Genomic DNA, 27766 nt, shown 5'->3' with positions numbered 1-27766 from the left:
CGAAGTGTCCCTGAGCAAGACACCTAACCCCCAAATGCTCCTGATGAGCTGGTAGGTGCCTTGCATGGCAGCGAACCGCCGTCGGTGTGTGAGTGTGTGTATGAATTGGTGAATGAGAAGCATCAATTGTACAGCGCTTTGGATAAAGGCGCTATATAAATGCCAACCATAACGTTACAGTAAGTATTTCTACTTCATTTCTTACACTACTTGGTACTGTATTTGTCACATAATTACTTCATTAATTAATGAACTACTCAGTTGAGCTTGTCGATTTGTTTGAATGTCAGAACTAATGCTCTCCAGCTAAAATGCCATTTTAACTGTAGGGTGTGCAGCAACGTAAGGCTGCAACTCAAATCAAGTGTTAGCTTGTGTCCATTGCACAAATAATTTCTGAATGAGTAGAATAATTTCTGCTTTGATGCTTTACTTTTCTGGTAAAGGAAATTACACTTTGGAATGGAATGGAAATTTTATGAAAATGTTTCAAGCAGACAAACCCTTTTCCCCAAATGTAAATAAAATACTATTTTTGCTCAGCTACAATTTGTTCCATTGGTCATATATAGTCATTATCTCTGAATATTCAAAAGGGATTTTTTCAATTATATTTGTTGAGAGCGAGCAGATAGCTATCATGTTCTTTACATTTCAGATTTAGTTTTTTTTACCAATGGACAAGACAGAAATCTGTGAAGATGCGGAAGACTGATGAGGGGAATTTGCTTTCCCTGTCCTGCCTCAACAAATTCTTTTCAAAATTGTTCTAGAATGCTGATTTTCTCTGCCACTGTAGAAATGGTCACTTTTATCAATTTATTTCTGCGTATTTCTTTTTCAGTCAACCGATGGAAGGAGTGTTCCACAGCCACCTGGATGACAGGGTGCGGCCTTACATAGACCTGATTGACTCCCTCAGGACGATCGGCATTGAGAAGGACCTGGCCCTGCCCGCCATTGCTGTGATCGGGGACCAGAGCTCTGGGAAGAGCTCCGTACTGGAGGCCCTGTCTGGGGTGGCACTGCCCAGGGGGAGCGGTGAGATGTGTGCAAGCACACACATGCACACACACACAAACACAAAAACATGGATCCCATGTCTTTAAATTCTCTTCACCTCTTCTCCAGGAATTGTGACCCGCTGTCCTCTTGAGCTGAAGCTGAGAAAGTTGAGAGGAGGGATCCAGTGGAAGGCCATTATCTCCTACAAAGATGAATTAATCGAGTTTGATGACCCATCACTGGTGGAAGAGTACGTGACTGGTGGTTAGTGCTATTTTCTTTATTATTGTACATTCTTACCAGTTAAGACAACTCAAAAATCTATTTGCGATCAGGAGTGTTCAACAATTACCACATTACAGTCATCCACATCTATCGTCCATAGTTTTGCTGAGATGTGACACATTTTCTAGATTTAGTGTGATATAATGGGCGTCTATGGACCACTAATTTTCTCAGAAGCCTCTGCCAAAGCACACCAGTAATGTGGGGCAACGGGTTGATGCCTTCTTTGTAGTCCGACATTATGAGCTAAAGGAGTTCTTATAATGTCTTGGCACAGCTGGCTAATGTACCTTTTGATGTTTCAATATGCAATATTACTGTCTGTTCTGGCTTCACAGTGGTGGAACGAACTTCCCGTCAGAAAAGCAGAATCTCTTGCCATCTTCAAGCGCAGACTGAGGATGCACCTTTCCCTGTCCCTCCCTACCTCCCTGTAAACCTTAATTGTTGTATTTACTTTTGTATTAGGATGTTTTGTTTGGCTAGGTAAGCAGTGTTTGGCTAGGTAAGCGGTTTGCTCATACATTTGCGTGTTGCGGTTTTACGAGGCAGCACGGATGGTGCAGTGGGTAGAACTGCTGCCTCACGACAGTTCTGGGTTTGAATCCTGATTGGCGAGAACCTCCCTGTGTTCTCCGGGTACTCCCATTTCCTCCCACAGTCCAAAGACATGCAGGTTAGGCTGATTGGAGAGTCTAAATTGCCCGTGGGTATGAGTGTGTGAGTGAATGGTGTGTGTGCTCTGCGATGGACTGGCGACCTGTCCAGGGTGTATTCCTGCCTTTTGCCCAATGTATGCTGGGATAGGCTCCAGCCCCCCTGCGACCCTGTTCAGGATAAGCGGGTTCAGATAATGGATGGATGGATGGACGGTACTACAATTTAAAAAAATAAAAAAATAAAAATACAAATGATCCGATGATCAAATAGGCCCTGGTCCTTATCTCTGTTGTGCAGGTAGCAGTTGAAATTGTATTTCCTTCTAGGGTCTTTCAGTGCACTTATCCCTGGTTATGTGTAAGCACTTTGCTGTACATTGCTCTGGATAAGAGTGTCTCCCAAATGCCATTAATATAATGTAAAAGCCAAGCACAGTAAACAACTGGCTAAAGCACTGGATTGAAATGTGCATTATTGAGCTTTGCTAATGTTCAAGAGCAATTATATTGCATTATATTTGGAATGAGACGTTTTATAATGTCAATTGTCGGGGCACGGATTACCGGAAAAGGAGTGGTGTATAGAGGCTAATTATTTGCATTCAGTATAGTTATTGAAACCACATGCATTAGCTTCAGCTGTTTACATGTGAATAGTACAGGGTGGTGTGGTGACGATGACGGTGACTCATCAGGGAGTAAAATTTTCCAGTGCATATACAGTATACATTGCTTGTATGTGGCACTGCCTGGCTGGAATGTTCCAATTTCCTAAGCTTGTATTTTCCCAGTATCTGCTCCTCTCTTGTACTTTCCCAGTTTTAAGGTGTAAAACCTTGGACACATTATGCATAAAATCATTAATCATATACTGTTCCAATATACAGTATTGGAACAGCAAGGTCAATTCCTTTGTTTTTGCTGTACTCTGAAGACAATTGAGTTTGAGGTCAAAAGATGCACATGAGATGACAGATAAACTGAATTTCAGCTTTTATTTCCTAGCTCCTTGGGTTTTGTTACATTACATTACATTATTGGCATTTGGCAGACGCTCTTATCCAGAGCGACATACAGTTGATTAGACTAAGCAGGGGACAATCCTCCCCTGGAGCAATGCAGGGTTAAGGGCCTTGCTCATTTTGTCTGTGAAGACTGCATTTGTGTTAGAAAAGATAAACCAACATGAAGACCTGATAGCTGCCTTTGGGAGAAAAGCAAGCCATTTTAAGGCTTAGAAAAGAGGGGACATTGAACAAATCCATTGCATAAGCATTGGGGATAGCTTGTACCAGAACATGTAATGTCCTGAAAAAGAAAGAAACCACTTAGTATCGCTGCGGACTTTCCTCTAGACGCGGTAACGTTGATTTTTAAATTGCTCATTCGAACAGCAAGGGTTAGGGCTTGAGCCAGTTTGTTTGTCTACTACCTGTTAATCACTTCTACTGGTTGCATACCTGTAGAGTGATTGAACATTTGTCTCAAATAGCTGAAATAGCTGTGGAATTTATCAGTAGATTAGCTTTGATTTGATATTGCTTGTGAGCAATTGTAGGCAATTTAAATAGGCGTGTCAGAGCGACGCTAGCGTCGCTCCGTCCCCGTTTGTGATGTTATGTTTCACCCCATCCCAGTCTGCTCTCTCCCTCGAAGACCCCCCCTGCGACGTGGGCCTCCACGGCGTCGGAACCCCTCAAACCTCAGCTACCCCCCGCTGACCCCCTGTGAGGACATTGCTGTCACAGGGGGACTATGGAACTTCCAGTCTGCCACTCGGAAGGCTGACTTCATCCCTGCGTATGCCTCCCTCCAGTCCCTACAATTCCTTGCCCTCACAGAGACCTGGATCACACCTGACAACACCGCCACTCCCGCTGCCCTCTCATCCTCCTTCTCCTTCTCGCACACTCCCCAGCCTTCCGGCCGTGGCGGTGGTACTGGTATTTTAATTTCCCCCTTGTGGAAATTCTCTGTTCTCCCCCTCTCTGACCTGTCCATATCCACTTTTGAATTCCATTCTGTTGCAGTATCCTATCCTACTAACCTTTTCATTGCAGTTATCTACCGTCCTCCAGGGCCCCTGGGAAACTTCCTTGATGAGCTAGACACCCTTCTCAGCTCCTTCCCTGAGGATGGCACCCCGCTGATTCTCCTTGAAGACTTCAACATCCACCTAGAAGCCTCCCAGGCTGCTGCCTTCCTACCGCTAATCCACTCCTTCGGCCTCTCCCTGCAACACTCTCCTCCAACCCACAAGGCGGGCGATGTCCTAGACCTTGTCTTTGTGAGGAACTGCTCATGCTCAGATTTCACGGTTACCCCTCTGCATACATCTGATCACCACTTCCTCCCCATCCTCCTCCCCCTCCTCCCACCCACACTTCCTCAGCCCGCCGTAACCTCCACTCCCTCTCACCCTCTTCCTTTGCCAGCACTGTCATCGCCTCACTCCCCCCTCTTGAATCCTTCTTCAAACTCCCCACTAACTCTGCATCTGCCACCCTCCTTTCATCTCTCTCCTCCGCCTTTGACTCTCTCTGTCCGCCTGTCTCAAAGCCACCTTGCACGTCCCCTCCCAGTCCTTGGATATCTGACACTCTCCGTACCTCCAGGGCCAGCCTCCGCGCAGCGGAGAGGAAGTGGGGGAAATCCAGAGATGCTTCAGACCTCACGACTTACCAGTCTCTCCTGGCGGCATTCTCTTCCGCTGTCACTGCCGCCAAAGCAAAATACTTTCAAACACAAATTCAGAACTCCGGTTCTAACCCCCGGAAACTTTTCTCTATTTTCTCCTCTCTCCTCAATGCACCACCTCCTCCTCCTCAGTCCTCCTTTGCTGCTGATGACTTTGCTGATTTCTTCGATGAGAAGGTCACAGTCATCCATCGATCCTTTACTACCACCGCCCCCCTCACTGTGCCCTTCCCCCCCTCTAGGCCCATCCCTTCCTTTTCCACTTTCTCCCCCCTTACAGACTCTGATGTTTCTCAACTCCTGCTCTGCCACCGCCCTACAACCTGTGCCCTTGACCCTATCCCCTCTTCTCTTCTCCAAACTATCACACCTGACATTCTCCCATTTGTCACCTCCCTTGTCAACTCCTCCCTGTCTTCCGGCTGTTTTCCGGCATCCTCCAAGAGGGCCCACATCACTCCGCTGCTAAAAAAGCCTACTCTGGATCCAGAACTACCGCCCGGTATCTCTTCTTCCTTTCCTTTCTAAAACTATAGAACGAGCCGCTTCTACTCAACTTTCTTCTTTCTTTTCTAACAACAACCTGCTAGACCCCCATCAGTCTGGCTTCAGATCGGGCCACTCGACAGAGACTGCGCTCCTCTCCGTCAGTGAGTCACTCCATGCCGCACGAGCAGCCTCCCTCTCCTCTGTCCTCATTCTTCTAGATCTCTCTGCTGCCTTCGACACTGTGGATCACTCCATCCTCCTGTCTGCCCTGTCAGCAACGGGCATCTGTGGCACAGCCCTGGACTGGATTGAGTCCTACCTCTCTGGTCGCTCCTTCCAGGTTGCCTGGGCTGGTTCGGTATCGACACCTCGGCCCCTCGCCACAGGAGTTCCCCAGGGCTCAGTCCTAGGCCCGCTTCTTTTTTCTCTTTACACTCGCTCCCTTGGCCCTGTGATCACTGCACATGGGCTATCCTACCACTGCTACGCAGACGATACCCAACTCTTCGTCTCGTTCCCGCCGTCTGATACGCAGGTTTCAGCCCGTATCTCTGCTTGCCTGAGGGACATCCAGAGCTGGATGGACGACCACCATCTAAAGCTCAACCCAGGCAAGACTGAAATTATATTCATCCCTGCTAAAACCTCTCCCCATCTGGATCTCTCCATTTCCCTCGGGGATACCACACTCACGCCGTCACCCAGTGCAAGGAGCCTCGGCATGGTGATGGATAGCAGACTGTCCCTCTCCGAGAACATTGCGGCGGTGACCCGGTCTTGCAGGTTCTTCCTATACAACATACGGAGAATCCGCCCCTTTCTCACCCCCTACTCGACCCAGCTCCTGGTCCAAGCGATGGTTCTGTCCCGCCTGGACTACTGCAATTCCCTCTTGGCTGGCCTCCCCGTGTCTGCCATCAGACCCCTCCAACTTATCCAGAATGCAGCAACTCGTCTGGTCTTCAACCTTCCCAAATACTCACACGTCACCCCCCTGCTTACTTCCCTCCACTGGCTGCCTGTCATGGCTCGCATAAAATTCAAAACATTGGTGCTAGCCTTCCAAGCAGTTAAAGGGTCTTCCCCAGCTTATCTACAAAAAATCATCAGACTCTACACCCCTGCCAGACCTCTTCGTTCAGCCTCCACAGGCCGGTTGGCACATCCCCCCTCTCCGAACCTCCACCTCACGCTCACGACTACTGTCTGTTCTGGCTCCACGGTGGTGGAACAAACTCCCCGTTGAGGTCAGAACTGTAGAATCTCTCCCCACCTTCAAGCGCAAGCTGAAGACACACCTCTTCAAGCAGCACCTCTCCCCATCCCTCCCTACCTCCCTGTGAACCTTAATTGTTGTCTCTGTGACTTGCTTTGTGTATCGGTATTTAGTTGGCTAGGTAAGCAGTGTTTGGACAGTTAACTTTGGTCACTTTTGCTCTGTTTGTTTGTTTCTTTGTTCTCAAAAAAAGAAAAGAAAAGGGCCCTCGTCCTTATCTTTGTTGTACAGGTAGCAGTTGAAATTGTACTTCCCTCTAGGGTGTTTCAGCGAACATATCCCTGGTTATGGGTATGCACTTTGTTGTACGTCGCTCTGGATAGGAGCGTCTGCCAAATGCCAATAATGTAATGTAATACCACAAGATACAAACCACTCATCAGTAGTAAGAATCGGAAGGCAAGATTACAATTTGCAAAGAAGTATAGAGATGAGCCACAAAAACTTAAGTTTATTAACCTCTACCAAAGTGATGGAAAGGCCAAATATGGAGAAAGAATGGATCTGCTCATGATCCAAAACATAAAAGATGATCTGTGAAGGTGGCAAAAGTGTCATGGATTGGGCTTGCATGGCTGCTTCTGGAGTGTGTTTACTAATCTTTATTTATGATATAACTCATGATGGACAAGTCACCTGGACCCCTCTAATGAGGCACCCTAAGCAACAATTTTGGGAACAGTACAAAAATAATACACGTTCCCTTCTTTGTTCACAGCGCAGGACAAGCTGGCTGGGGCAGGGGTGGGAATCTGTGATGAGCTCATCTCTTTGGAGATTAGCTCTCCTGATGTGTGTGATCTCACCCTGATTGATCTCCCTGGAATTGCCAGGGTTCCTGTTAAAGGTCAGCCAGATGACATTGGAGATCAGGTGAGTGTAGAGCAAGGTTATTATATATTTTTAATTATACTTTTTTAAAAATCTAGTCTTGAATGCCTTTCAGCATTTTGGAACATGAGGACCAGAGTTGTGTCAAGGATAGTCAAGTAAGCTACTATGAGGCTGAGAAATTAGGAGAACAAACAGCCAAAGTCAGTCACATAGACCAAACCTCAGGCTTACCAAAATAAACTGTTTGGAACATCATTAAAAGACAGCCAGAACTAGTGAGTTCTGTGATTCGGTTGATGACCGAATAATTCTCACCATAATGAAGAAAAACCCCAAAACACCTGTCCAACGGATCAGAAAAAATCCTCAGGAGGCAGCCATGGATGTGTCAGTTACTGTCTGCAGAAGACTTCAAAAGCAGATATACAGAGGCTGCACTGCAAGATGTGAACCTCTAGTTCTGGTCTTGTGGACACATAAGACCAAGATTGACTTATATCAGAGTAATGGCAAAATGTAGAGGCTAAAAGGAACTGCCCAATAACCGAAGCTGGGGTGTTATAGTTCAGGCATGTATAGCTGCCACAGGTGTTGGCTAACCTGCTTTCATTGATAATGAAACTGCTGATAGCAGCAGCAGAATCTTATAAATTCAATCTAATGCCTCCAACCTCATAGGACAGTGCTTCATCCCACAGCAAGACAATGATTCCAAACATAAACCAGCGCTCTCTTTCTTCTTAGAGAGGTTCCAAACAGTTTGTCTCAGTAAGCTTTTTGTGTAGCCTATGTCTGTCACTGTTTATTTCCTTATTCCTCAGCCTCATAATGGAGGGACTATGAATTGAAAAGGGCTTACAGTTTACTGTTTTTAAATTTCAGATCAAAACTCTCATCCTGAATTTTATTCAGAAGATTGAAACCATTATATTAGTTGTGGTTCCATGTAATGTTGACATAGCAACAACGGAAGCTTTGAAGATGGCACAGGAAGCTGATCCTGACGGGAAAAGGTCTCTAGGTAAGAAAAGCAAGAAAACTGATTGTCCATTTTTAGAACTATCTTACTGTGTCCTTTTCAAGTGTTCCTGTTTCACTTTCACTTTCTTCATTTTTTTTCTGTCCCAGCATACCGAACCCCACCCCCACCCCTGCTTATTGCATTATTAGTAAATATTTTGTTTTAAAAATACTGGCCTGGATTCAGTCAAAATGAGTTATTTTGACTAATAATTACATTTTAGATTTTTAAAAATCTGCAAATAGAGTTGGCCAAGAAATGGAAATTTTTTACATTACCAAAATGTCAATTAATCTAAACTCCAATTTTCAAACAACAGAGAAAGTAAATAAACTTTGATTAGCAGGTATAATGACAGCAAATCTTATATCTTATATCTTATATCTGACATCTTATACTTAGAGCTATCGATAGCCAGGATTAATTAGGCAAAGGCTAGTATCCTGCAGATGTGGAGAGGAAATAGTGCCACTCTTGCATGCCTGTTGTTTGTTTATTGGATAACCTACATCTCAAAGAAAAAGAGAGAACAGAAGACAATTCTAAATCGAATCAATATTTGGTTCTCTGGACTGAGGAGTCAAAAATTGAAATATTTAGCTGTAGCAGAAGGCAGTTTGTTCACCGAACGGCTGTAGAGCGGTACAAGAATGAGCGTCTGCAGGCAACAGTGAAGCATGGTGGAGGTTCCTTGCAAGTTTGGGGCTGCATTTCTACAAATGGAGTTGGGGATTTGGTCAGAATGAATGGTCTCCTCAGTGCTGAGAAGTACAGGCAGATACTTATCCATCATGCAATACCATCAGAGAGGCATCTGATTGGCCCCAAATTTATTCTGCAGCAGGACAATGACAACAAACATACAGCTAATGTGATTAAGAACCATGTGATCCTGGAAGTGATGGTATGGCCCCCACAGAGCCCTGATCTCCACATCATCGAGTCTGTCTGGGATTACATGAAGAGACAGAAGCATTTGAGACTGCCTAAATCCACAGAAGAACTGTGGCTGTGGATGTTTGGAACAACCTACCTGCCGAGTTCCTTCAAAAACTGCATGCAAGTATACCTTGAAGAATTGAGGCTGTTTTGTGGTGTGCCTTGAGGGCACTTTCACAAAGTCCCAAACAAAACTTGCTTTCCCAGCAAAACGAAAAAAGTCACTGGCCAAAAAATTCCGTCGGTGATTGTGGGTGGTCCGTTCCGCCCACGCCTTTTTCCGAGCCTCCGAAGACCCGCGGCTCCACCGTGTTGTCATCACTCGCGTTAGTGGCTGTTTCTCTGATCGCTGGGCTTCGCATCCGTCTCCCTCCGTACTCAGCCCCGCCTTTTGTAAGGTCTCTCTCTCTCTCTTGGAGTTGATACGGCTGCGCCTGTCCAATGAGAAATGTTAGTGATTCCTTCCTCGCATTCCTCACGCATCTTTCCCCGTGTCGCTGGCCATGGTGCTGATTCTCCTCGCCGGCTCTGTTAAATATGAACTGGGGAAATACACGTGGTTAATGACATGTCCTAGTACTTGGCGCCGGCACATGGGCCGTTCCACTCCAGTGGTGTACCGATTCCTGATCGGGCCACCACAATATGTATATATAATTGAAGTTTCATATTTGTGTGAAATGTATGTATGTTTTTTCTCAGGAACAAATGCAGAGTGCATTCCACTCTCTCTAAAATAATGGTACAAAAGTGCCTAAAAAGGTACAAATGCTTGTTGCTGGGGTGGTACCCTATAGGTTCAAAAAATCTAGCCAGCACTGTAATTAATTTGTTCCTTTTTTGCTTGGAAAAAGTACTCATTTGTAACTAAAGAGAACATTGCTGTACTTTCAGGGTACATTTAGGAAATTTGATCCTTGAAGAACAAAAATGAACCTCCACTGTCAGTATTTCTGGAGTATTTCTTTAGTCATGTGACTCTCTGACAACACAGTGAAAGGGCCATTGTCACCTGTACTATACTTTTGTTTGATTTTGTTGTTTCTCTGAAAAGCAATTCTGACCAAGCCAGACCTGGTTGATAAAGGGACAGAGAAGAATATTCTAGAAATTGTCCGAAACCAAGTGATCCCACTCAGCAAGGGCTACATCATTGTCAAGTGCCGGGGCCAGAAGCAGATTGATGACAAGATCTCCCTGTCTGATGCCACCAGAGCAGAGAAAGATTTCTTTCGGCGCCATGAGTACTTCAGGTATGACAGAAGAACAATAAGTACATTGATTACATTGCATTCATCCATTTAGCTCACCAAAAGTATGTCCACATGAGGGCTATAGTGGCCTTGTTGAGATACCTCACCATGATGAGGAAGAGCAGAGGATGGTAAATGATGTTGGGTAAATCATGATGGGTATTGAAGCTTGTGTTTTGTATTTGAAGTTTGTTCAAACACATTTTTGAAAAAAACTGTCCACACCCCTCTACCATATGCTTTAATTTGGGAACTGAAACTGATTATTTTCACAGTGGCCTTCTGCATGAGGAGAAAGCCGGCACAGTATGTCTTGCCAAAAGACTGACCCAGGAACTGGTGGATCACATCAAAGTGAGTTTTGCCAGTCATCCTGGCAAGCTGCTTCACAACATTCAATGTTTAGTCACTCTGATGCATTTGAGAGTATATTCGTCTCAATATTACATTACATTACATTACATTACATTACGTGGCATTTAGCAGACGCTCTTATCCAGAGCGACGTACAACAAAGTGCAAATCAATCACAAGAACAAGTGCAAAAGTAGACCTGAGAGGACAGTACAGTTCTGAGTCCTAGTGTAAACATACAGAAATTCAGAACCCTTGAAGAGTACAATCAACATTCAAACTAGCATACCACTGTTGGCAGCTAGAATACAACAACAGCCAATAAAAAACAACAATACCTATACAAGTAACGATATCTATACATAAGTGCCATTACGGTCTAAGGCTAATCACAGTGATTGTGAGTTGGGGAGGGAAAGGTGTAGCCTGAAGAGATGGGTCTTCAGTCTGCGCTTGAAGGAGGTCAGAGACTCTGCCGTTCTGACATTCACCGGGAGGTCATTCCACCACCGTGGGACCAGGACAGACAGCAGTCCTGAGCGTGAAGTGCAGGCGTGGCGAGGGGGAGGCGTCAGGCGGCACGAAGTGGCAGAACGGAGGGGTCTTGTTGGTGTATAGGTCTTGATAAGGGATTGAATATACACAGGGGCTGATCCTTTAACTGCCTGGTATGCAAGCACCAAAGTTTTAAATTTGATGCGAGCCATAACAGGCAGCCAGTGGAGGTTGCTGAGCAGGGGGGTGACATGTGAATGTCTGGGAACATTGAATACCAGACGGGCTGCAGCATTCTGGATGAGTTGTAGGGGTCTGATGGCAGATGCTGGAAGGCCAGCCAGCAGAGAATTGCAATAGTCCAGGCGGGACAGGACCATTGCTTGAACAAGGAGCTGAGTGGAGTAGGTGGTGAGAAAGGGTCGGATTCTCCGGATGTTGTACAGGAAGAACCTGCACGCCCGGGTCACCGTAGCAATGTTCTTGGAGAAGGATAGCCTGTTGTCCATCACCACTCCAAGGTTTCTTGCACTAGGGGATGAGGTCACTGTGGTATCCCCTAGTGAGATGGAGAGGACTGAGCCCTGGGGGACTCCTGTAACAAGGGGGCGAGGGGTTGACACTCCTCCAGCCCAGGACACCTGGGAGGACCGGCCAGAGAGATAAGATTGGATCCACTCTAAGGCTGTGCCACAGATCCCTGTAGATGCCAGGGAGGCTAAGAGGATGGAGTGGTTGACCGTGTTTAACGCCGCAGAGAGGTCAAGAAGGATCAGGACAGAGGAGAGAGAGGTTGCTCGTGCAGCCTGAAGGGACTCGTTGACAGAGAGGAGTGCAGTCTCCGTCGAGTGGCCAGGTCTGAAGCCGGACTGGTGGGGGTCCAGCAGGTTATTCTGAGAGAGGAAGGAAGAGAGTTGGTTGGAGGCGGCTCGTTCAATGGATTTGGATAGAAAAGGAAGGAGAGATACCGGACGGTAGTTTTGAATGCAGGAGGGGTCAAGAGTGGGTTTATTTAGGAGCGGGGTGATGTAGGCCCTCTTGAATGATGAGGGAAAGCAGCCAGAGGACAGAGAGGAGTTAACAAGGGAGGTGACAAATGGGAGGATGTCAGTCGTGATTGCCTGAAAGAGGTTTGAGGGGATGGGGTCCAGGGCACAAGTAGTAGGGCGGTGGGAGAGCAGGAGGTGAGACACATCAGCATCTGTAAGGGGACAGAAAGAGGAGAAACAGGGGGCAGACACAGAAATGGAGGCAGGCATAGAAGTGGTGGTGGTCGCGAAGGTGCTGCGGATATCTGCAACCTTCTCGTCAAAAAATACCGTAAAGTCATCAGCAGTGAGCGAGGACTGAGATGGTGGGGGAGGTGTGCTGAGGAGAGAGGAGAAAATGGAGAACAGTTGACGAGGGTTAGAAGTGGAGTTCTGGATTTTTGTTTTGTAGTAATTTCTTTTGGCAGTGGTGATAGCGGAGGAGAATTCCGCCAGGAGAGACTGGTAGGAAGACAGGTCCGACGGGTCTTTTGATTTCCTCCACTTCCTCTCGGCTACACGTAGGCTTGGCCTGGAGGAACGTAGAAGGTCAGAAACCCATGGGCTGGGAGGGGAGGATCGAGCAGGCCGGGAGACAAGAGGACAGAGAGAGTCAAGGGCTGAGGAGAGAGAGGAAAGCAGCACGGAAGATGCATAATCAGTGGGTAGTTTGGAGAAGGATTCAAGAGGAGGGAGGGAAGCGGTGACTCTGGGGGCAAGGGAGGAGGGTGATAGAGAGCGGAGGTTACATCGGACAGAAACAGTGGGGGTGAGAGAAGGGGAGGGAGGTAGAGGGGCTAGGGGGATGGAGAAGGAAATGAAGTGGTGATCGGACTTGTGTAAAGGGGTAACAGTGGGGTTAGAAGAGGAGCAGTTCCTCAGAAAGATCAGGTCGAGAAGGTTTCCAGCCTTGTGAGTTGGGGGAGAGTGCTGCAGAGAGAGGTCAAAGGAGTGAAGTAGTGGTAAGAAGGCAGCAGACTGGGAGGCTTCCAGGTGGCTGTTGAAATCTCCCAGGAGGATAAGTGGGGTGCCATCCTCAGGGAATGAGCTGAGTAGAGTGTCAAGCTCATCAAGGAAACTTCCCAGGGCACCTGGTGGACGATAAACAACGACAATATAAAGTTTAACAGGGTGAGTAATTGAGACAGCGTGGCATTCAAATGTGGATAGGGATAGGTCAGTGAGGGAAAACGCAGAGAATTTCCACGAAGGGAAGATCAGCAAGCCAGTGCCACCTCCACGGCCAGAGGGCCGGGGGGTGTGTGAGAAGGAGAAGGAGGATGAGAGGGCAGCGGGGGTGGCAGTGTTCTCTGGTGTAATCCAGGTCTCGGTGAGGGCAAGGAACTGTAGGGACAGGAGGGAGGCATAACCAGTAATGAAGTCAGCCTTCCGTGTGGCAGACTGACAGTTCCATAGCCCCCCTGCAACTGTGAAGTTGTCACAGGGGGTCAGTGAGGGGTAGCATAGGTTGGTGGGGTTCCGTCGTCGTGGAGGGCCACGTCGCTGGAAGCGCATTCTGAAGGGGAGAGAGCAGACCGTAATGGAATGCTGACACAACATACCATTCCAAAATGGGACGGAGCGACGCTAGCATATATAAACTGCTAATTACTAATGCAAACTAGCGATCTAAAAATTATCCTAACAATTGCAGCGTCCAAAGTATCCAACTGATTCTGATCACCTAATCAGAATAACAGAACCGAGTGAAACTGCCGGCGGCTGGTGAAAAAACACACGAGATTTGCTAACTAATGACAGAAAATGCAAAACACCTGGTCTAAGTAACGCAGTAATTTGACAACAAATCTACAACTGCTGATGGACTAACAAGGTTTCCTTATAACCTACTGCTCACATGCAAAAAACACAGAAACAATACTTAAGTTCCCTGGAGGTCTTCGAGTACACACGGCTAGTGGAAAAAATGCACTTTTCAATATCCCAACATAGGTTCTGGAGAAGCTCATTGCATGATGTTTTTCTTTCCAACCTTAATTGCAATTTTTCCCAACTACCTTTGGATGTATAAATGATACTGCCAAGGTACTGCAATAACACAGAAAGGCAACAGAAAGTGCAATTACAGACCATGTTTAAATTATAGACCAATGAGACCAATAAGTCTAATAAATACCAAATAAAAAAAGTGTTCACTGAATATATGCGGGTCATGTAAATAACCAAGGAGAAGGTTCATATCATAACTTGACATTCTCATGGTAATTATCAGAACATGTGTGGTGTCTTCATTCCCTTTACTCTAGAAATCCCTCCCTCTCATCTCTGAGAAAATTACGCAGCAGCTGTGGGACACCAGGAAGGTGCTGGGTCTGATGGAGAGTGGGCCCCCTCTGGATCCCCTCCAGAGGAAGATCTACCTCATCGATGTAAGTACCCACATACGTCACTCTCCCTCTCAGGCACGTGAAGAGGTAGGGCCCGAGCCCCTGCTCCTTTGCCCTACCTCCATTCTACCAGCGTAATCTGTGAACAGGCACAACACACACACACCCTAATACCCAGAGTTGTAACCAAGTCACTGTTATGCAAGTCATAAGTAAGTCTCAAGTCTCAACTTTCAAGTCTCAAGTCAAATTCCAATCATAAAGGGCAAGTCTCAAGTCAAGTCTCACAAGCTCGGTCAAGTTACAAGTCCCTAATTTCAGAAACATGTTTTTTTTACCTAGTATGCATATTATTACTGTTGTTCTCTATGTGGGATGTGTAAAGCCATTATATATAAATATAAAGCAATTTAACTTCTTCATGGTGCAACATGGGAGCTTCACAAATAATAAATGCATGAGACACAACTGTCTACAATGAAATTGTGACCTTCCATTGGCTCAATCCGTTCTCATGATTGATACATTTCTTAAAAATATAAATATAAAGGGAATAGGAAACTGAAAAATAGATTTTGAAACATGTATTACAGATTTTGACAAAATCCAGTCAAAATGCAGAGTGTGTTGTTTATTTTTGATTTAATGTCCTGTCCCTTTGCTGCACAGACACTAATGAAGTTCAACAGCAAGATAAGCCAATTGTCCAATGGGGAGGTTGTCATGCAAGAGAACCTGTTCATCCTGCTGCGATCTGACTTTAAAAAGTGGAAAGATCACCTGGATGGCGCCAAAGAGAGTTGTATGGCTTTTATGACTTATTTACAAAGAAAGACATTTACATTATACTACAGCAACATCATTGTCATGTGCCAGCGGAATCTTTCCAGATATCTACCCTGTCAAAAAAACACAACGGGCAAGAGGAAACTTGCATGTTGTGACATGAAATATAATTAATCAGAACTGCAGTTTCTGCACATTGAGCGTTATACTATGTTTACAAATACATACATAAGTATCCAGCAGGTCTCATTCACTCTTAGTTATGAAGTAAAACTAGCAAATTCATTGCGGCCATCACTTATAGAAAATAGCCTTCTTTCTGTACTAATCCTGTAAAATACACATTGCTCATGGTATTTTTAATTCTTTTTTTTTATATCCTTCTAGTTCACCAAACGGTGCAGGAAGTCGTGAAGGAGTACGACCTGAAACACAGACGTCGTGAGCTGCCTGGGTTCAGCAACTACAGCGTGTTTGAGATAGTTGTCCAGAAGCTGGTGGAGGAGCTCAAGGGGCCAGCTATAGACGCGGTGAAGAGCATCAGAGGTAATGCTCCTGGAGGGCCAATTATGGGTTCAATATCTTTCATTTATCGGTTTGCATCCACTCTCAGATGGATGATGTTCTGCTGTGTATGAGCCCGTTTCCTCTGGTAAGCTAATTCGGGTCATAATTTATCATGGATAATGCATGCCAAAAATATACATACACTATTAAATAATAGTATGTGTATCGGTTTTAGCCTATAAAAATACTGCTTTTCATACACATAACCTAAAATTCAGATACATAATACTGTGAAAAAGCATTTGCCCTCTTCCTGATTTCCTCCATTATTGCATTCTGTATTTGTAACACTGAACGGTTTCAAATCTTAATAACGGTTTCAAAATGTAATATTTCCCAATGGGAACCTGAGTGAATACAAAACACATTTTCAAATTATTATTTAATTTATGTATGAAAAAGTTATCAAACTCCTGTATCACTCCTGCGGTTGCACCACCTTTAGCAACAATAATTGCAATCAACGCTTCCTATCATTTCTATATCAGGCTTTTATGTTGATGCAGAGGAATTTTAACCAACTCTTTACAGGAGTATGAGTGCCTTTTTTATTATTCAAAACAGAATAAAGTCAATTTGCCTCACATGTAGTCTTTTGAGTTTGTCTTAATAACACGGGTGACAATAAGTGAAAATATTTTTTCCCACTTGTTCACATAGTAACCGATTAAGTGCGATCCCCACATATTGCATTTTAGCAGGGTTTTACTGTATTATTTCTGGTTTTAGGTTTGCAAGGTAGGCGGCTTGCATACCTCTATGACCTAGTGAGATATGAGGCAGCTTTTTTATCATACTGGACAGTGGGCAGATCAGAATAAGCACAGACCAATCAACTGTGCTATTGTAGAAAGCATTGCCTGCTCTCTTGTGCGTGTGTGTATGTCTGGGTGTAACAAAGTTGTAGTTGGAGAAAGACATGGGCTACCTCACTTCACTCTTCTGTGATATTATTATTATGTGTTGTATTTGATTCAGCTAAATGTTTGGTGGATAATACCTGAACGACAGTAAATGTACAGTGGAAATTTTAATTGAAAGGTGTTGTTTTTAAAAGGTAATCTACTTTGGGTGGGATAACTTGCCAACCATTACTTTTCTGAAAATGTGCATTTAAAGGAGTATAAAAAAATGTTTAGACCCCAAGATCAACATTATTGTGACATGGAATTTACGTATATGAAACATTCTAAAAAGAGCAGGGAATCTCATTTCGCAGATCTCAACTTTAAATGAGCCTCAGACAAGTTTTTTGCGTACAATTTCCTTACAACAATCAGATGGTGCCAAAGTTGCACAACAGAAATGGTGGTCAAACAACATTCATTCATTATCGTAACCCGCTTATCCTTAACAGGATAGCAGGGGAGCTGGAGCCTATCCCTGCATACATTGGGCGAAAGGCAGGAATACACCCTGGACAGGTCGCCAGTCCATCGCTGGGCACACACACCACTCACTCACACACTCATACCTACAGGCTATTTAGACTCCAATCAGCCGAACCTGCATGTCTTTGGACTGTGGGAGGAAACTGGAACGCCCAGAGGAAACCCACAGAGACATGAGGAGAACATGCTAACTCCACACAGAGAGGCCCCGGCCGACGGGGATTGGAACCCAGGACCTCCTTGCTGTGAGGCGGCAGGGCTACCCACTGCACCATCCGTGCCACCACCATTTCAAAATCTATTAAAATTTAAATCAAACTGATCCGTGTTTATTCATTGACATGCAAATTCAAACTACCGGCAATCTGAACATGAATTCAAACTACCGGAAAACTGAACTTAGCTTTCCACTATTTTATATCTACATAAACATAAATAAAGTAGCTAATACACTATTGGACAAATACTGCACGGAATATTACAATACAGTGTTTCCATTCTAATCTGCAGCCATTTCAGAGGGTTTATGCAAACACTGCAGGGAATTAAATGCTAAAGTACTATAGTTATCAAATAATTTCTGTGTGTTTTAAATCTGTAACTGGTTCACTTATGGCTTATTGTATAGCATTTCTTCATCCGTGTTTATTTGTTGACGCACCAATTCAAACTACTGTTAAACTGAACATTGCTTTCCACTATGCAATATCTACATACAAATTAATGAAGCAATACATTATCAATTGGCTACTTAGCAAAAAATGGACCATGTTAATCTCACCACCATTATTGTCCCGCACTATATAAAATGCATTGGCAATGTTTACCGTTACATACAAATATATAAAATTGCACAGAGACCTGTATTGCCGTAAAAGTTAAATCATTAGACCAGCTGCCTATGGTAAAATAGACCTGCATATTATATTGCGTGACCAAAGTTCTTAACAAGAGCACATTTACAGATTTAATTCCAATCAAGTCTATCTGGCAGAAGCCATAGGGAAGCGGGATGAAAACATTGATCATTCGAATCATATCGTAAGATAAAATAAAATAAAAGATACGACCCCTAGCGGTCATAAGCAGTTAAACGTTATCTAGGTAGGTATATATTTTTGGCAATGTTTAATGCCAGGTATCAGATCGGTACTCGGTATCAGCCGATACGCAAGTTCTGGTGTCGGAATCGGTATCGGAAAGGAAAAAATGTCTAGACATTTTTATACATGTATGGGTGGTTTGTTGATTGCAGGGTGGGGGGTTGAAAATGTTACTTTTGTGTTCAATGTTTTGCCTTTATTTTTGTTTCATTACCAGGCACTGTCCAGAAGCAGTTCAACGATGTGGTGAAAACCTGCTTCGTGAATTATCCTTATCTTCAGTGTGTTTCATCGGTAAATTGCATCACATGCTGTTTCATGCTTGTATAAACTTGGAAAAGGTATAGCCAATCCTGGCCCTGTAGTATTTTTGATCATCGTTAACTTAGCTATCGATAGTTTAGATAGCAAGTTAGCTAGCTTGTGAAAATTCAGTCTCCCAAGATGAGTGCATCATGGAGGTAGTATGTATCAATCATGGTATCAAACAACAATGTGTGGAAAGTGGGGGCACGGGGTGTCAATCATAGCCATTTGAGTTCTCATTACCATGGCCAGACAGTTTGGATGAACTTTTTTAGTGGGAAATTCAGGCTTAGAAAAATAAGTTTTTAAATACATTTACAGTCAGGTCCATAAATATTGGAACATCGACACAATTCTCATCTTTTTGGCTCTATACACCACCACAATGGATTTGAAATGAAATGAAGACTTACAGCTTTAATTTGAGGGTATTTACATCCAATTCAGGTGAAGGATGTAGGAATTACAACAGTTTCTATATGTGCCTCCCACTTTTTAAGGGACCAAAAGTAATGGGACAATTGGCTGCTCAGCTGTTCCATGGCTAGGTGTGTGTTATTCCCTCATTATCTAATTTACAAGGAGCAGATAAAAGGTCTAGAGTTCATTTCAAGTGTGCTATTTGCATTTGGAATCTGTTGCTGTCAACTCTCGATATGCGATCCAAAGAGCTGTGACTATCAGTGAAGCAAGCCATCATTAGGTTGAAAAATCAAAACAAACCCATCAGAGAGATAGCAAAAATATAGGTGTGGTCAAATCAACTGTGTGGAACATTCTTAAAAATAAAGAACACACCGGTGAGCTCAGCAACACCAAAAGACCCGGAAGACCACGGAAAAGAACTGTGGTGGATGATAGAAGAATTCTTTCCCTGGTGAAGAAAAACCCCTTCACAACAGTTGGCCAGATCAAGAACACTCTCCAGGAGGTAGGTGTATGTGTGTCAAAGTCAACAATCAAGAGAAGACTTCACCAGAGTGAATACAGAGGGTTCACCACAAGATGTAAACCATTGCTGAGCCTCAAAAACAGGAAGACCAGATTAGAGTTTGCCAAACAACATCTAACAAAGATCAACTTGTACCAGAATGATGGGAAGAGAAGAGTATGGAGAAGGAAAGAAACTGCTCATGATTCAAAACATACCACCTCATCAGTGAAGCATGGTGGTGGTAGTGTCATGGCGTGGGCATGTATGGCTGCCAATGGAACTGGTTCCCTTGTATTTATTGATGATGTGACTGCTGACAAAAGCATCCATCCATCCATCTATTATCTTAACCCGCTTATCCTGAACAGGGTCGCAGGGGGGCTGGAGCCTATCCCAGCATACATTGGGCGAAAGGCAGGAATACACCCTGGACAGGTCGCCAGTCCATCGCAGGGCACACACACCATTCACTCACACACTCATACCTATGGGCAATTTAGACTCTCCAATCAGCCTAACCTGCATGTCTTTGGACTGTGGGAAGAAACCCGAGTACCCGGAGGAAACCCACGCAGATACGGGGAGAACATGCAAACTCCGCACAGAGAGGCCCTGGCCGACAGGGATTCGAACCCAGGACCTCCTTGCTGTGAGGCGGCAGTGCTACCCACTGCACCATCCGTGCCGCCGCTGACAAAAGCAGCAGGATGAATTCTGTTGAAGTGTTTCGGGCAATATTATCTGCTCATATTCAGCCAAATGCTTCAGAACTCATTGGACGGCGCTTCACAGTGCAGATGGACAATGACCCGAAGCATACTGCGATAGCAACCAAAGAGTTTTTTAAGGCAAAGAAGTGGAATGTTATGCAATGGCCAAGTCAATCACCTGACCTGAATCCGATTGAACATGCATTTCACTTGCTGAAGACAAAACTGAAGGGAAAATGCCCCAAGCAGGAACTGAAGACAGTTGCAGTAGAGGCCTGGCAGAGCATCACCAGGGATGAAACCCAGCGTCTGGTGATGTCTATGCGTTTCAGACTTCCGGCTGTTGACTGCAACAGATTCCAAATACAAATAGCACACTTGAAATGAATTCTAGACCTTTTATCTGCTCCTTGTAAATTAGATAATGAGGGAATAACACACACCTAGCCATGGAACAGCTGAGCAGCCAATCGTTCCATTACTTTTGGTCCCTTAAAAAGTGGGAGGCACATATAGAAACTGTTGTAATTCCTACACCGTTCACCTGATTTGGATGTAAATACCCTCAAGTGAAAGTCTGCAGTTAAAGCACATCTTGTTCGTTTAATTTCAAATCCATTGTGGTGGTGTATAGAGCCAAAAAGATGAGAATTGTGTCGATGTCCAAATATTTATGGACCTGCCTGTGAATGACTGAAAAAAAAAAAGAAAAAAGATTGTTGCCTAAAGACAACTGGCAAGTGTCACATTCAATCACCATAACTACCATGTTACTCCTTTAAACATTTATTGAATGAAACAATAACATTATGTGTTATAAACCATAATGTATTGCCATAATTTAGACATGCTACTTGTGTCAGTGTGCTAATGAGCCACTGCACTGCAGACTGTAACATGTTTTGGATAATGGTGTCAAACTGCAGGGTAGTTATTTTGTGAGGCTGTGAGATTTAAAATGTTTTCGGTTCATAGAACAGATTTAAAATGTCTTTTCTATGAACCGATTGCACCTTCTCCTGCTATTTTAACTTCTCCTCACCGTCCCCAGAACAAGATAGACAACATACAATCAACACAGGAGGCCCTGGTAGAGGAGAGGATCATGGAACAATTTGAAATGGAGCAGCTGGTCTATACACAGGACAGCATCTACTACAAAACCCTGAAGGACATTGCAAACCAGGAGGCCTCAGAGGATAACTGCGCAGCATTTGGCAGCAGGTCCAACTACCCAGACATGCTCAAGGCCTACTATGAGGTGGGTGAGAGTAAGAACAACTGTTAGAATAGCAGCTGTATGTAGACATCTCTGGAGTCTTCTTTTTTAAATGGTTAATGATTGTATATACATAAGTCTTCAGACAATGAGCAGTAACATAATTTCTTCAATTATATGTATACACAAAAATATTGTCAGTTATTTCCTTTCCTGCGTCTATAGATTGTCGTCCAGCGGCTGGCTGACCAGGTGCCGATGTTGATCCTCTTCTTCCTGCTGAAGCAGTCGGGCCAGATGTTGTGCAGACAGATGCTTAACCTGATGGATGGAGGCAATGTCAACGAGATCCTGCGTGAGGAGTCGGACTTCAGCCGCTATAGGATCGAAATGCAGAACCGCCTGGAGCGTCTCACGCGGGCCCAGAAAGAGTTCTCCAGTTTCCATTGAGGAAGAAAAGGTGGCACTGCATCACAACGACCTTATTTGTGCGTAGATCTGCGCACATGCTTATTTCCCATGCTAGCTTCATGATTTCTCAAATTTGTTTAGAATGTGGGAAAGTCCAGACTTTGCATAATGGCTGAAAAGTCACATTGGATGTCACAGATAATGTTTTAATTTCATCAAATAGATTACCTTGAAAATGAAAGATTGAGTAATTGAGTTATAGTTGCTTATTGTAATGACAAGAAATGCCCTAATACGGGCTAAATTCCTGTCATACAGTACCAATATAATATTATTGTATGACAGTCCTGTGGTCTGGTCCAAAAGCAATTGACAGAGACAGGCTTTCATCTGTTAAGGTTTTTTTTTCCAAGAAGAGTAATTGACTGCATTTCATTAGACTTCTGCTTTTTCTCCTCTTCTGAAGGTCAGAATCCGGTACTTTTCCACTGCTAAGCATCTTCTCCCCTAAGAGGGGTATACAGATTATTGGAAAATGTCTTTGGGTTGGGAAAAGCGCTAGCATCAGAGGTAATGCTGATATAATGATACAATCAATTATTATTGTGCAAAATATGTTATTTTAGTGAAAAAAATCCATCTCAGGTTTTCAGCGCACTTGTCCCTGGGTGTGGTTTGCACTTTATTGTAAGTTGCTCTGGATAAGAGTGTCTGCGAAATGAATATAATGTAATGATGTTAAACTGGAATGGCTTTTCCAAAATGAAGTGCATAAAATTGCAAGTTTTATTTTTAAGCATGAGAAAAGAGGCAGGCATGTATATAGAGGTTGGTGTACGTATTTACTGCATGTGAGATTGTATACAAGGATCTTGTTAGCCAGTGTGGACTGTGTATCCTGATGCATGACACATAATTAAACTATTCACTCATTCATTCATTCATTCATTCATTCATATTATAGATTCATATTAGGAGTCAAATAGAGGCCATGTACTCTGTAAAACTTGATTTAACAGTGATGTTGTGGTGTATCAGTTTCAATGAGTTCAATAATTAAGTTTCAATAATCAAATAAAATAGTTATAATGTATTATGGGTGGCACGGATGGTGCAGTGGGTAGCACTGCCGCCTCACAGCAAGGAGGTCCTGGGTTCGAATCCCCGTTGGCCGTAGTTTGCATGTTCTCCCCGTGTGGCCAGCCGTGTGTAGGTGTAGAGCTCTACGATGGTCACCACGACTCGAATCCGCCCTTTGCCAAACCATGACATAAATAATGGAAACTATTTCCTTGTAGAATTGTCCCATAATCATGTTTGTTGTGTCATTAGATCTCCAGCTCCATTTCACTATGGATAGGAAATCCTTTCTGCCATCATTCTACTTAATAGTTATCTCAAATACAATTAAGGTATTTGGCTGTCCCCCACTGTTCACTCTGAACAATATGGGATATGCAATTAGTTTTAAGTACATTGTTTTTAATGGCTGTTATTGTAACTCTGTAAATGTTTTTTATTTTTATTTTGTTTCAAATTGTTAAAATTAGGGATATGTTACGGCCCCCTGCTCTGTGCTACTTATTCTGGCGTTACTTCACAGGTGCCTTGTTGGCGGAGCACCAGGTCATTTGCGCAATTGGGAGCACCTGTGACCAGATGTTAAAATGTACCTGACTCTTGCCTGAAGGAGGGAACTCTCTTCCCACATACCTGTTGGTTCTTTTTGGGTTTGCATCAGACAACATTGCTTCAGCATACTTTTCACACATCCACTCACTCACACTACTGATGCAACTGACTTTCACACTACACATTTTTGTTAACTGGTTATTTCAAATAAATTTGACCTTGTTTTTTAAATGCGTCAGTGTGCGTCTCCCTCTTTGTCACGGCCAATGAGCCAGGTCGTGACAGATAATGAAGTACATAATTTAATATCTTCTAATCCTGACAAACTTTACATTCAAATTAATAATATCAAGCAGGAAATAAAATGAAAGGTAGGCAGCTGGTTGGATGTTGGGTAAAAGTTTTTATGGCAACTGAAAGAGAACAATATTTACAACTTGTCTACTATCCATGCACACAGATACAGACAATTGCCAAAATATCCACTCACTGAGAACTTTATTAGGAACACCTGTACACCTACTTAGATGTAGAACTGACATTACATCACTACTGACATTAGATCAATTATTGCAATTTATTACATACACAAAAAAAGATTACAATGTTATATACAGTGCCATCTGTAATGTTTAGGACAAAGACTTTTTTTTTTGCCTCTGTTCTCCACAATTTTAGATTTGTAATCAAAAATGCATGAAGGGCATGTTTACAGACTTTGGTTTCACCATATTGAAATTAAAGTGTGTTTTATATATAGTAACAATAAACATAATATTTTTCTAGGCTTTTTCTTGCCTTTGGTTTGTATTATTGTCATTAAACATGAGGGCCAGAGTTGTTCCAATGAATGTCAAGGAAGCCATTATGAGACGTCTGTTTTGTTATGCCAAACCTTAGGTGTAACAAAATCAACTGTTTGGAACAGCATTAAGGAGAGAACATGTAATGGGGCATAGGGCATGGCAAGCCAAGTAAGACCTCTACAGCTGAAGAATTCTCATCATAATGAAGAAAAATCCCCAAACATGTGTCCAACCGATCAGAAACACCCTTCAGGAGGCAGGCGTGTGTCAGAGACTACTGTCCACAGAAGCCCACAGTCATGTCTCAGTGGGTCACAGACTTCAACCAGTCATGCATACAGAAAATATGCAGTAAACATGACTGTAATTTACATCACATAACTATGTCCCAAACATTATGGTGCCCTGAAATGGGGGATTATGTATAAAAAGTGCTGTCATGTCTACATGGTGAAACCAGAATGCATAAAAATACCCTTCAATAAAATATGAGAACTTGCACTTTGAATCGTTTGTTTATGAATATAAAATTGTGGTGTACTGAGCTAAATTAATGTTTTTGTCCCAAGCATTACGGAGGGCATTGCATATTACAATTCTTATGAACATATAAACACAACAACAGCAACAAAAATATCAATGAATAACTATAGATTGTTGTTTGTAACAATATTAGCATGGTGGATATGCATAGGTATTAAAGGAGACTGGGCTTGGGACTGGGGCAGTTGGAATAGCCAGGGCAGGAGGGAAGGTGAAGGCTGGGTCTCCTGAAGTACTGGTATTGTTCCGATTTTGCCAAGGACTTCACAGACCTCTTCGGAAGTACATCTGCAGCCTACCTGGGAGAAAATATACACGCCTCCACATGCTGATCACCTGGAGATATAAAAGTAACATTAGTTATGAAATGTATGAAAGTAACCAAGAGACCTGTACTAATTATACTGTGTGCCTAATTATACTGTAATGCCTGGCATTACAGTCATTATTGTACTAAACAAAGAAAAAACAGAACAATAAGTATATGTATTTACTGTACATTCATATAATTTAAGGTAACATGGGTGTAAATATTGTATAATATAATAATTGTGGAAACTGCTCTATTATTTAAGTACTTAGCTGGGCAACTACATAATATGGGCAAGTTAACAACAACAACAACAACAATAATAATAATATATTAATGGAAAATAAAGGAACATATACCAAGATGTCTGAATGACAGTAAGTTAGGCCTATGTCAATAAACAATTGGCAATGAAATAAGAGCAACAATAATACATTTTATGTCTAAACCTTCACGAATCAAACGTGTATACGAATTGTCAATACTATTAATGACGGTGATATTTTAAAACCGTAATGTGATAGCATGTTAATGTAGCTGGCTACGACGTTGAGAAACAGACATGCAGAGACATTATCCCGTTTACCTGTAATTTTCCCACATAAAAAAACGAACGATTGGAACATTCAAAATAACAATAATACATCGGGAATATCTCAACAACATAAATATCATTCGAGGACCCGTTAATAGTAAAATAATTATCTAGATAGACTTACCAAAAGGAGCCCATGGAAATGATTCGCGCCAGGCGATTTCGAATAGTTAAGGAATCCGGGCTGTAAGGACGTCATTCGTTTATCTCGGAACAGCGCCGCGATATCAACGTGCGGCCAAGAATATATCGCATCCGAAGTGATAAGAACTTCCGTTGAAAATGAATGGGGAGGGTTAAGGAATCCGCACAGTAAGGACGTCATTGGTTTTTCTCGGAACAGCGCCGCGATATCAACGTGCGGCCAAGAATATATCGCATCCGAAGTGATAAGAACTTCCGTTGAGAATGAATGGGAAAAGTTAAGGAAAGTTAAGCTTAACTATCCGCGGCTTCGGCGCGGGGGGTACGCGTGGGTTTCCTCTGGGTACTCCGGTTTCCTCCCACAGTCCAAAGACATGCATGCTAGGCTGATTGGAGAGTCTAAATTGCCCATAGGTATGAGTGTGTGAGTGAATGGTGTGTGTGCCCTGCGATGGACTGGCGACCTGTCCAGGATGTATTCCTGCCTTTCACCCAATGTATGCTGGGATAGGCTCCAGCCCCCCTGCGACCCTGTTCAGGATAAGCGGGTTCAGATAATGGATGGTTGGATGGATGGATGGATCTTTGGATGGCTTCTCCAACCAAGCTTTACTGTGAGAGGTGCAGTGAACAATATAATTTACACAAGTAAATAATCGTAATATGATATGCCTGGCTAACTGGACGAGCACAACCAAAGCTGAAGGTGAGGTGGCACAACAATCATATTTTGAATGCACAAATTGAGTTGGTCAAGCTGGGTATGAACTGGTCAACCAGCTAGTGCTGGTAGCCATTTCAAAACATAGCTTCAGCTGGCCAAATAAATGTGGTAGTTACCTGAAAACAGTTTGATTTAAATTTTGGTGGCACGGATGGTGCAGTGGGTAGCACTGCCGCCTCACAGCAAGGAGGTCCTGGGTTTGAATCCCCGTCGGCCGGGGCCTCTCTGTGCGGAGTTTGCATGTTCTCCAAAGACATGCAGGTTAGGCTGATTGGAGAGTCCAGGGTGTATTCCTGCCTTTCGCCCAATGTATGCTGGGATAGGCTCCAGCCCCCCTGCGACCCTGTTCAGGATAAGCGGGTTAAGATAATGGATGGATGGATGGATAGATTTTGAAATGGTGCTATGTATTGAAATGAATGGAGATAATTCCAAATCCCAACAATAAAAATGCATAGACTTGATGGCATGTACTTTGTGCACCATTATTCATTGGACATCAACACATTTCTGGTATTTTGAGTTTGAAAGGATACAACACAGACTGTCAGCTTCAATTTACATTTACGGGTATTTTCATCCATATTGGATGAACCATTAAAAAATTATAGAAACTTTTATACATAGTCCCCCCATTTCCAGGCATCAAAAAATATTGGATAGTTTAACATACTGTAGAAGAAAGTAATCAATTTTAATATTTGGTTGCAGTGGCAGGTGGGCTTGGTTTGCAGGAAGGAGGCAGAGCAATCCGCAGACCAGGCCTATTGGTTAAGTAGACACACAGCTGGGCTACTTGAGGAATTAGTCCAGGATGTTTCCCGCAGTAGGCATCTGAGACCGAGGACAGAGACAAAAACATTTGGAGGAAGTGCCATACCAGAAATCACATAAAACCCATA

General features: G+C 43.4%; 1 protein-coding gene and 1 long non-coding RNA gene across 2 annotated transcripts; one reads left to right on the top strand and one right to left on the bottom strand.

Moving 5' to 3' along the window:
* The first annotated feature begins 851 nt into the window (after positions 1 to 851).
* LOC133123458 (interferon-induced GTP-binding protein Mx3-like) lies at positions 852 to 22149 on the top strand. Its single transcript, XM_061233922.1, has 12 exons — positions 852 to 1041; positions 1132 to 1269; positions 7130 to 7284; positions 8128 to 8266; positions 10260 to 10458; positions 10734 to 10812; positions 14603 to 14725; positions 15353 to 15485; positions 15857 to 16015; positions 18748 to 18824; positions 21532 to 21741; positions 21925 to 22149. The coding sequence occupies exons 1-12, from the start codon at positions 852 to 854 to the stop codon at positions 22147 to 22149; spliced, it is 1827 nt and encodes a 608-aa protein (XP_061089906.1).
* Positions 22150 to 24850: 2701 nt separating this feature from the next.
* On the bottom strand, positions 24851 to 27693 carry LOC133123342 (uncharacterized). Its single transcript, XR_009708234.1, has 3 exons — positions 27538 to 27693; positions 26981 to 27207; positions 24851 to 25427 (listed from the first exon to the last, which is right to left on the bottom strand). It is a non-coding gene; the product is annotated as an uncharacterized LOC133123342 (long non-coding RNA).
* Between the last annotated feature and the right edge of the window lie 73 nt (positions 27694 to 27766).

Source organism: Conger conger, chromosome 3 (assembly GCF_963514075.1).
Source record: "Conger conger chromosome 3, fConCon1.1, whole genome shotgun sequence".
Lineage (NCBI taxonomy): Eukaryota > Metazoa > Chordata > Actinopteri > Anguilliformes > Congridae > Conger > Conger conger.
The sequence above is the reverse complement of the archived record's forward strand: the minus strand, read 5'-3'. Positions and strand labels throughout refer to the sequence as shown.